Below are 11,244 nucleotides of genomic sequence, written 5' to 3' on the forward strand. Positions count from 1 at the left end.
AAACTAAAGAAGATAGCTTGGGCAGAAAATGATTGCCTGTCTTGGGTGCTTCTCTGTAACCCTTTAGTAGCCTGAGGTTTCTCACAGGGCAATAGAAGCAGCAGTTTTCTTTGCAAAAAAAAAAATGCTGGGGGGAAGGGGAGAGGAGGAAAATTTTGTTACTGAGTTCTGTTAATTGCTGTTATCTCACACAACCAATAGGGCTTTGTGAAGTGGAAAGCCCTGCAGCTGCGTACCCCTTTCTGCTGGCTGAGGATGCTCAGAGCCCACCAGACTAGCTGCCCCTTCCTGCTCCTGTTGCACTTCTGAGTAGGAGAATGGGGCTATTTCTGCCCCCAGCAGCAGTGTGGCCATGGCTACAGCTCACCCAGCCCTCCTCTGCTCCTTGTTGGGAGAGCCAGCCGTGGGCAATACAAATAAATAATATTAATTAAGGCTCAATAGGTTTAAAAAGCTGTGGAAATGGCTTCTCTCCTGCTGTTTCAGTATCTCATTTTCCCTTCCTGGCCAAAGCCCCAAAGCACACAGGTACAAACATATATTTTAAATGAGAAATTTGTTGAACCTCATTAAATTTAAATGCTTGATTCAGTTTTTCTGAACGAGGCTTCGCTCTGCTTTTTCAGCTTACCTGCCTTCATTCTTCCCTCCCTAATGGAGACATCAATTCAGAGGGTGATTTTGCAAAGGCACTATTGGACCTATAATCACAATGGGAAAGTAAAGCCTAATTTATATGCTTAAACCTAACATAACTTGGGAGCTCTTTTGCTTTTATAGGCTTTGTGTCTGAGTAAGTTTCCAAGGCTCTGTGAAATAAAGACCAGCCTTTAATTTGTGTTTGCTTTTTGCTTTCCCAGCTCTTACAGAATGGAAGAGCAGCTGAAAGGCATCACTGCAGCGGAGCCACGTATGCACCTGCACCATCCACGCACCGCTCGGAAGAGAGCTGCATTTCTCGAGGTTTGTAGCTCTCGTCTTCCCACTCCCTAATTCACATACATCGCTCTGTGTGCTGCCACGCTCCCTTCACACGCATGCATTAGCTGATCAGAGGGCTCCCATTCATCTGCCTTGTCTCTGGATGGGGTGGGGGCAGGACCGACTTGTCAGCTCAGCGATGGGAGTCAGGGCTGCAAGGAGGGGTAACGCGGTGACAAACGTAGATGTTTCTCCTCGTGGTTTTCCAAAAGGAAATATTTTCAGCCTCTGATTTTTTTTCTTTTTATTTCTTTTGTATTTTCCCCCCCGGGAGCAGCAGACGATCAGCTCGCCATCCACTTGCCTACACCCCCCTCGTGTCACTAAGAGCAGAGCGAGGCTGAGGGAGGAAACCCAGTTGGCTGCGCTGCAGCTCCCGACCGCATGGTACCCCGAGGGCTGCACACCCCTCTCCCACTCACATTCCGGTCCGGTGCTTTCCAGGGAAGAAAGGGGCAGTGGGCAGGGGAAGGGCCGAGGTTGGGGGGCTTGGAGCAGCGCTCCTCGTGCTCTGACGTTCGCTGGGTCCCGGAGCCCCCCTCCCACCGCTGCTCTGACCCCCGTGGAGCCGCGACTTGAGCCGTGTTGTCGCGCTCCCCCCACACCATCACCCACGCGATGCTCCGACCCTGGGGGTGGGGGGGGGGGGCTGCAGTTTCCCACCCCTCGCAGCCACCGGGCGGGCGGCACCGCGGGGCCGGGCGGCTCCTGCCCTCCCCGAGGCGGGGCGGGGCGGTGCGACGGAGCTCAGCCCCGTGGCGGCGGGAGGGCGGCTCCCCCCATCCTCATCCTCATCCCCATCGCCTCCGCCCCCCGCCCCCCGCCCCGTGACTCGGCTCTGCCTCCCGCGGGCGGCGGCGGCGGCGGCTGCCGGGCGGTGTCGTGCGGCCCCGTGCGGGGACTATGAAGCACCATGGTGTGGTGTGACCGTGGCGTCCAGATGCTGCTGACCACGGTGGGAGCTTTCGCCGCTTTCAGCCTCATGGCCATCGCCATCGGTACCGACTACTGGCTGTACTCCAGCGCTCACATCTGCAACGGCACCAACATCACGGCGGACGAAGCGCAGGGGCCGCCGAAGAAAGCGAGGGGAGACCTCACGCATTCGGGGCTCTGGAGGATCTGCTGCCTCGAAGGTAACGGGGGCCGCGATGTGACCGTGGGGGGGAAGCAACTTCCCGGGGGCAGCGGCTGTGCCCGGAGCCCATGGGCAGAGCTGAGCCCCGTCGAAACCGCGCCGCTGTCTCGGACACGGCCGAGGAGGAGGATGGTGTTGCCGTGGCAACCGGCATCTCCGAGATTGCCATGGGAACGGGCGGCGGGATGCGGAGCTCGGCCCGGGGGAGCTGTGCCCGTGGGGCGGCCCCCCATTGCATCCCGTAGCCGTTGTGCTGCAGGGATCTGGAGGTCTGGGGGCTTTGGGGGCTTCCAAGCTCTCCAGGCTTCAAGGCAAGGGACCAGCCAGGCTTTGGCCTCTGGGGTCTGAGGGTTCAGCCACAGCTCTTTGGCAGGACAGCAGGAACCCAAGTTCCTCCTGCACACCCTCAGAGGCACCAGGAACCCGCTGGAGGATTTTGCTGCTGTTTTAGTGCTTCAGCGTGGGTTCGGGATGATTTAGTCCAGCCTAAGGGTCAGGCACAGAGCAAATAGAAGGATCAGTGTCTTATGGCTGAGGTGGGCAGAGGGACATCTCACTCCCCACAGAGCCCAAACACGTGGCTCCATCCCTGAAAAGGGAGTTGTAGAGAAGATACAGCAGGTAACTGCTGGGACAAAGAAGCACATGGGTGTGTGGAAGAATTGGCATAGCTGACAGCAAAGCCCAGATGGGAGCCAACATCTGCTGAGTGAGCAGGCAGAGCTCTGACTGTGGGACACTGGAGCTTCCATAGCACTGGGTGTGGGCAGCAGACCATCACCAGCCCCAGTGCAGCTGTGCTGGATGAAGGCAGCACACGTTGCTGGCATTCAGAGCTGCTTTGGGGTTTGTTGGGGTAGAGGATGCTTGAGTCTGTCTTGCCATAATAATTCACTTGGCATATTGGTCTCGGTGCACCTCATTCAATCAGTGCAACTTAGCACATGTGAACTTTACAGACCTGGGTTCCTGCTTTATTCCAAGTGACAGATGGCTCAGCCCAGCCAGTCCGGCTGTATTCTGAGTTTTTTCCTTAGAAAAAAGCTGTAGAACTGCAGGGGCACCTCATTGCCACATCTCTTGTAATCTTCTCCTTCTTCTAACCATCGGAGGCTACAGCATAATGAACATTTTTCACTTAAGCTATCACATTTGCTACCTCAGGATAATGTAAAATGGTTGTAGGATGCATAAATATTTAGGGAAAAAAAGAAAAAGAGAATTATGGAAATGTGAAGTTTTGCTGGTGACAAAAGCACTTGGCTTTGTAGCTCAAAGAGGAATGTAACTCCTAGCATGGGCTTCTCTGACACCTGGGAGATGTGGGGTTTTCCTCTGAGCACACCTGTGTTTGCCTGGGCAATGCTGAGCACCCTCCACCTGCCCCAAACCTGGTGGTCTTTGCTGAGTTGTTGGAGTGCCCCGGGCTCTGTTTGTCAAGGCAAACAAGCTTGATGGAATTGTGCTTTGCTGGGCTGGGCCTGTCTTCTGCAGGAGAAACCTGAGTTTACTGAAGTTGCGGTTTCTGCGAGGTCCTCCAGGAATCTCATTCATCACAATGAAATGCAGCTTTGGCTGAAGGCAGTGGGATTTTTGCTTGGATTTCCACTGGGCTTAAGTCAGAACTCTGTAAAATAAGAAGTCGGTGAGGTTGTGAGGCAGTGCTACACACAGGGTGATGCTCTGATCCCCGCACTCACTGCATGCGCCAGGCAGTGTCTTTACCTGCTGAGCACGTTTTGTTTGCAGGAGAATTTGTAGAAAGATCACACTGAGCAGCTGTGGACCTTAAACCCTCATCACTTCAGGCAACAAAAGTGTTTCATGTGACCCCTCCACCCAACAGCAATTGAGCATTTGGGTTGTGGGTTGTTTTTTTTTTCCCATTTCCAAAATTCAAGTGCTCTTAATCAAATTACAAACTTGTCAAAGATGTGCTCAGAATGAATAATCTTTAGGAAAAAAAGCCATCATCTGCTCACAAATATGAGAAGCGGAGATGGTGTTCTTTCTCACCCTTTCTTTATCATCTCTCTTTGTAAGAAACAGTATGTAGATGCACGAAGATATTTATGTTCTAGACTGCGCTGTGGGACTTTGATTTTGAGATGGAAAAGGTTCCTTTGTTTCGTGAGATAAATTAACCATTTCTGGAGGCAGATTGAAGAAAACACCCCCTGGGTTGTTTCAGAACGTCACTCATCGTGAGTGGATGGGTCTTTTAGTAAAATCGATGTAATAATTACAGCTCCGAGGAGATACACAGCAAGAAAATCATCTCAGTTATAGATTTTTGCATATGATTAAGTGGTCTGTCTTCAAACCTATTTTTAGGACGATCTTTGTGTGTTTTGGGCTAATAATTATAAAAGCCTACTTAATTTATTGTAGTGGTCTTGAGCAACGTTTCGCTCATCTCAAAAAAGATGTATTTCAGATATAAATATGCCCAAGCAGGAAGCATCTTGAGCAGCCTCTTCTATTGCTGTCGATGTGAGTAAAGCGTTACACAGAGTAAATTTCAGGTCAGTTGAAATTTTCCATTAAAATGTTTCTGAACTCCATCCATAAAGCAATCTGTGCTCTGTATGTGAGCGGTCACCTGCCCGCTATCCCAAACTCCAGGATTTCAAAGAGAATTAATGGAACAGAACAGACAAAGGAGAGCCTTCCATGCAAACCAGTGGGCTTTCCTCAACAGTTTTCTGTTTTTCTTCTTTGGGATAACACTTTACAAGAAATTATCATCATAATGGTGACTGAAGGGATACTGTTTAGGGCTCCGGTATACTGTCCTTGTTTGGAGCTGCATCTGTCCTTCATGTTTTGGTACTCGTAGTGGGTACTACTAGGGAGCTTAGTCGCTCAAGAAGCATCATCAATGATACATCAGTTCAATTCTCACCTGTGCAATCCCAGTTCTGCTCTTTTAGTGTGTCTGTCAGAGGTGGAAGTAGGAGGCTCATTGAGTGGTCTTTAAGCAATAGCGGTATTCCTGTGTGGATTGAAGACTTATAGCTAAGGTAATTATGTAAGTAAGAAACTGTTTACAATAGTTCTCGGTACAAATGTGGGTACAGCAGGACTAGATGCCATTCGATTGAGCCTTTGCAGTAAAATGAGCAAGGGGCTCTCTGGCAAAGCTGGGTTTTTGGTTTCCTGGGACCACAACCAGTGTATGTTAACTTAAACTTTGGTGGCTAAAGACAAATCATTACTAGTGAGAGAAGCTTCTGATGAAGACCTCATTTGTCTGTCTTGACTATACCTGAAGTCTGTATCCCAGCCTGGGAATAATAACAGGAGCAAATCAGCCCCATTTCACATGTCTTTGTGGCCAACCTGACTTGAAGGATTTCACCTCTATAATTTTCCAGCAGCCCTTATTCTCATGGTAAATGCCCAGTGCTGCTATGTAAGCCCCACACATTCTTACTCACAAGAGGATCTGCTCTTAAAGTATTTGCTTAGAAAAAAAAAGATTTTAAAGCAGTGCTTTATCCACTGAAACTGCTTATCTTCATGAACAATCATGCTGAAGTTAATAGGACTGCTCAAACTGGGAGCTCTGCAGGCCCCATGACATCTAGATATGAAATCAAGTAATGTACTTGTAATTTAAATTTATTCAAAGAGTATTTTATTAAACACTTCAGAATATGAATTGCTTTGAATCCATTGTGTCTACTGCATTCAGTATTCCCTGTTTGCCATTTATTTTTAAGTGGTGCAGTTGGCCATTTAATTCACATGGAACCATTTGTCTGAGTAGTTGAAGTGTTTGCTATCAGGAGGAAGGACAAATCAGCTGTAATTTGAAAACTTGCACAAATGCCCATTTGAACAATTATTTGCAAGTCATCTGGAGTGGATGGAGTCTCACATACGTGGTGTCATGTGCATAGTCCTGAAAGCAAAATACTAATGCTTGTACAAATGTTTGAGGCAAGCAAAGAAGGCTGCCATCCCTCCGTACTACTGCAAAGTAATGGCTCACACGAAAAGAATGAATGTTCTTTAGTATTCTCAAAGCAAGGAGAGGAAGTGCTAACCTCACCACGAGTTGTAATGATGCAAGCTCTGTATTCAAATGTTATTTCCAAAGTGGGTTTGTCTAAGAGGAAGTTCTGTATCACCGTAGTATCAGCCAAGACCTGCTTTGGAGATTAAATTCACAGGCATGAGGATGTGTTGGACTTAGGTGAACTATTATCCAGAAGTCTTTCAAAAGCATTTTAAACACATTGGAGAAGGGCTTTTCTGAGCTTCAGTCCATGATTTCATTCTTTCCTTCCATACATTCTGCTCACACCATCTCGTTTCCTTGGTAAAACACGTGCTGGGGAAGAGCTCGTGCTGCACTGATTGTTTTTAAATGCAATCTTCTGAGCTCCACCGACATCTTTTCAGCAGTGTTTGAAGCAGTGGGGTTTTGTCAGAAAGTGATTGAGTGATTCTTGACAGCCTCGTTAGGTTAATTTCTTTCTGTTGTGCTCCACTCGCTGGGGAGAGAGCTGAGTTTGGAGCGATCTTTAGGGAAGCAGAGCTCAATCTCTTTAAAATATGGTGCGTAGTTAAATGTGTTTTAAAATACTGAGATTTTTTTTGCTGGAGGAAATGTCAGCAGAATCTGGGCTGAGGGGTTGGCTGTTCTGTTAAGAAAATAAAATGCAGACCTCCTAAATACACCTTGAGCATTAATAACAGAAGTTCTCCAATGACTGTACTGATGTAACAAAACAGCCACTCTTCCTGAGACACTATATGAAACAGAGATCTGAAGCTAATTGACTGAATATATGTCACTTTAATGAATTAATTTGCTTTCTTGAACATGATCTACTATATAGCCGATAGGGAGCTATCAGGCTACACAAGGGCTTTGGTTTTTCTCTGTGGCTCTCAGCATGCCAGCTAACCCAATGCAAAACTTGGAACCCAAAGACTTTCTGTGCATTAGTGATACTCCCCGAAGGCTGTAAACCCATGAAAGCAAATTTGTAATCCAGCTGTAAAGCTTTCTCATCTATGTAAGATGTAATGTGGATAATAGGCACTTTTACCTACATTTCGGAAGCATTGTGTGAAGGGCCGGGGATGTGCTGGGCAATGTGGATGGGCTACCTGTGGCTGCGGTGCTCTAGAGCTGCTTTTTTCACTCTGCATATAATCACACCGTGTGTTGCAGCTGGTTGACAGATGGTATTAGTGGTAGCATCTGTCAGAGCCACAGTAAGTCATTTTGGGGTTCTCGGTGACCTTTGCAATGTAATGTAATGTAATCGTTGGGCTCCTTCCAGCTGCCATTACCTTTTACTGACCCTTCCGCCATGGGCTTTTATTACTTATTTTAGATCCTGGCAGCAGCTCGCAGCCATTGCACCTCCTCAGGGCTGGTCCTGCCTCCTGGCAGCTCTGCTGACCCTCACTGGTGTCAACTGGTAAAGGAGGCAAACGTGACAATGTGCTTTTGTTCCTGTAAAATATCAACGTAGTGATTATTTCTCCAGTGGGTGCTGTCATGTGCGCTGTGTCAGCCTGCATTACTTCTGCTCGTGTTGTGCTGCTGAACCTGTAGCTTTGGTCACGGTTTGGCAGGTGTAGAACATGTGAACCCCCCTCAAAATCTGCAGGATAAGGAGTCTGCATGTAGCATATTCAGTCTGTACTTATGTGGGTCGTTACAGAAACAGAAAAAAGAAGAAGGCTCTGAGAAAAAGGTTCTGATGACCCTGACTGAGCTGCAGATGTCCCTGTTCATTGCAAAGGATTTGGGCTAGGTGACCTCTAATAGTTCTTTTAGCACAGAGCACATGTGCTCTCTCTGTAATCCAGTTGGTCACCAACACCTCTGTGCACCCAAATGTTGGGCTGTGGGTCTCTGTGTGAGGGGCCAAGTGGTGACTTCTGTACCCCAGAAATGGCAGCAGAGAGGCAGGAGGAGTTTGGGTTTTGCTGCATTAGCTGTGTGATCAGGGGCCAGCACTTTGAACTCCTTTGCCCTGTCTAGAGGGTAGCTGTGCTTCTTCTCATCCACTATCCCCTTGTACTGATGATAAAAGGAAGAAGACAGTATGGAGTAAGTGGAACACAGCAGTAGGGCTGCCCAGCTCTGAAAAGGTGTATGAGCATGAGTTTAACTGGTTTTGAAGCATTTTGCTTGCAACTTATGTTTTATACATGCAACATTTTGTGTTCAGGCATGTCTTCCTTGAGGGACAGGATTAAGTCTGGTTCTCCACCTACGTAAAGTTAAACTGCTTTCTAGGAAGCTGGTGGAATTATGCCAATAGGAAGCCAATATAAGAGGAGGGATCGTAGATCTGCCCCTTCAATTGGACCTTTTCCTGCTGCTCTGTCATTTCTGAGCCAAGAATCATCTCAGGAAATAAATCATACTTTCTAACATCTTTGTCACCCTGAGAAACTGGTCCTGCTTCAAAGCATTACTTTGAGCTCGCCTTCATTTTAGATTTCAGTTTAGTGGTATTTATTATATCTCAGACTTATGGCTCGGCATCCAAATTCTCACCAACAGATGGCAAGGCAGGATGCACAGGAGTAGTAAAATAAACAGGATAAATGCACAACTGCCCATATGTCTGAGAGGCTGCTACACATTTATGACTTCAGAACAAAAGGATGTTTCTGTAGACAGCTCTAATGCCATGCACAGCTTCTTTCTATTTTCTGCCTTGCACTAACCTGTCTCATTCCTTTGGCATATTTTGACCAGTTAAATCACAATGGATTTTGTCCTCCCTCTTCCATTCCCAGGTAGTTACTGCCTTTATTTATTTGTTTCCACTCCCAAAGAACATCAGTTTATTTTACCTTAAATATTGAGTAGTGAAAGGAGGCTCTTTCCCAGACTTAAGCTCATGTATTTTCTTTCGGAGCAGTGGTTTTGCTGCATGGAGGGGCACACAGAGGTGCTGGGGACCAGAGCAAAAATTCAGACTGTGGCTTACCCTATATTGGGATTTGTTATAATATTAATGATATGTGGTCTCTCTATTCTCTCAAAATAGCAAGCTTCAGGGCAAGCTGCCTGCAGGATGGATGGCCTGGTCCAGGCAGATTTCAGCTAGATTTCCCTTTAAATCTGCGGGCATTTTTTGCCAGTTGTTGCATGCTGTGGGTCAAATGCAATGAAATCATTGGAGCAATTCTTGATGCAGCCTGGCAGACAGTCCAGCCCCTCTTCCTCCTCCTTCCTGTGGCATCCAGCAGTCTGAACATCTTTGTTCTCTTTCTCTTTTTCTCTCCCCTTGCTGAAATATTACAACTTTCCTTCCATTGAAAAGGCACCTTCTGAATTAGCTTTCCAGCCATAGTGTGAGAGCCTGCCTTTAGAAAACCGATGGCTGCTGCCCCAGGTTGAAACCCAGGATTAATTTCCTTAACTCTCAAGTGTCTCCGTGCCCTCCTGCCGATGAAGAAAACAAAAACATATAATTGTAGCCCTGTCAGAAAGTATGAGATTGAGGTTCTCTCTTCTCTACCCGTCAGATTCTCATTCCCATTTGCTTATCCATGCTTTTGCTTGCAGAGAACTTCCCAGCAGCGCGGTGAGTCCTTCTTCAATAGAACAGAGCCGCTTTTTCTCAGCCATGGCACGTAAAGGAGAGCTGTGTTATACGCTGTCATAACACCAAGCAGTGGATAGTGGGGATGTGCAGTATGGAATCACAGGATTTCCTGTACAGATACCCAGGCACCGATATGAATTAACCTCTTTTATTGTTCTTTTTCAAGCATTACCCCCTTTTAATTGCTGTTTTGGAATGGTGCCACTTAGTTCTGCCCTTTGAATGCTTCTCACTCAGCCAGTCCCATTAGCTCGCTGTTGCCAAATAATTCAAAGATATTCATGGATGATAAGCACCCAGCCGGGCTGGGAGGGGCACAAGGCCGCTAAGGAGCTGCCACCCACATTTAGCTGCTCAGCTTTCTTTCTGATTAGCTAGTAACTGTTTTAAGCCTCTGTCAGTCCCGTACCAGAGGTTTCAGATCCATTTTCTCCCATTTATCCGTTTTAAATGATACAATTTAGTGTAGAATATGGATGGCTGTACATTTTCTCTTGTCCAAAAGTATAGCATTCAATAATACTGGGATTGTTATTGCATCTTACTTGCTTCCCAGAGGCACAGTTTATCTATTGTTGCTGCAAGGCATTAAAAAGGAACCATGGCATGTTGCAATTATGACTTGAAATAGGATCATGCCAGGGGTACAATGCCTAAATATAATCAAATCTAAAGTACAACTTATTGCATATACCTATCATAGAGCTGCATGCACCTATCTCACGGCTTGCTGGTTATCAATGATGGCTATTCCCAACGCAATGGATAACCTTTATTACCTAAGAATTTTATGCCCCAGCATTCAGAGACAACCACTGCCTTGTCACATCTAGGCTGCATTTCAAAGGCAGCCAGATCTGAAAGTTAGCTATGCTCCTTTTTAAGTCATTCAGTGATGGCAATAGTGGGCGTTAATCACCTTTGCCCAGTGGATCTGGTGGAGTCAGGTAAATCACAGCAGTGCTCCTTTACATACTTGTGTGTGTTTTAATACAGAATTGGTTACTGTTGGTTTCTTTGTGCTGGTTGGAATCAAGTTGGAATATGTGGCATTGCATTTTTACCCACATAGATTTTTACCCTTATTTGACCACAGGGGGAAAACCACCTGATGTAGGCTCAGCCACCTATGGCTTATTCTCTGCAATTCGAGCTCAGCAACATTATTAACCCTTTGAGGCAATTAAACATTCTCAGTATGCTGAAGTTTTCCTCAGTAGGCTGAAGGTTTGCTTCAGAGGTTGATGTGTTTCTCCTTTGCTGTGCACATTTTGCTGTACTTTTGTCCTTGCCTTTAGCACTGGCAAATGTTTGGGAGGTGCTTTGAGATCCTTAAAGATGCAAGACCTGAAATGAAACTTGTAGTATTTAGGAGTGCTGCAAGGTGCTACATTCTCGGTATCACTTCTAATTATAGCCATTCAAGCAATTCATTTGCAATGTCCTGCTATGATAGTGCTTATTAAAATAGAATCCTCTTTATAGTTCGCTGGCAAATTAAGAACAAAAAATAGCTATCTCATTCCAGCTTGT

General features: G+C 46.6%; 1 protein-coding gene across 1 annotated transcript in view; it reads left to right on the top strand.

Moving 5' to 3' along the window:
- The first annotated feature begins 1,779 nt into the window (after positions 1-1,779).
- CACNG4 (calcium voltage-gated channel auxiliary subunit gamma 4) overlaps positions 1,780-11,244 on the top strand; it is a 36,562-nt gene continuing 27,097 nt past the window's right edge. Inside the window, exon 1 of the mRNA XM_015879525.1 lies at positions 1,780-2,117. Coding sequence (XP_015735011.1) covers positions 1,895-2,117 — 223 coding nt within the window. The 5' untranslated portion in view covers positions 1,780-1,894. The remainder of the gene's footprint in view (positions 2,118-11,244) is intronic.

Source organism: Coturnix japonica, chromosome 18, assembly GCF_001577835.2.
Source record: "Coturnix japonica isolate 7356 chromosome 18, Coturnix japonica 2.1, whole genome shotgun sequence".
NCBI classification, from domain to species: domain Eukaryota; kingdom Metazoa; phylum Chordata; class Aves; order Galliformes; family Phasianidae; genus Coturnix; species Coturnix japonica.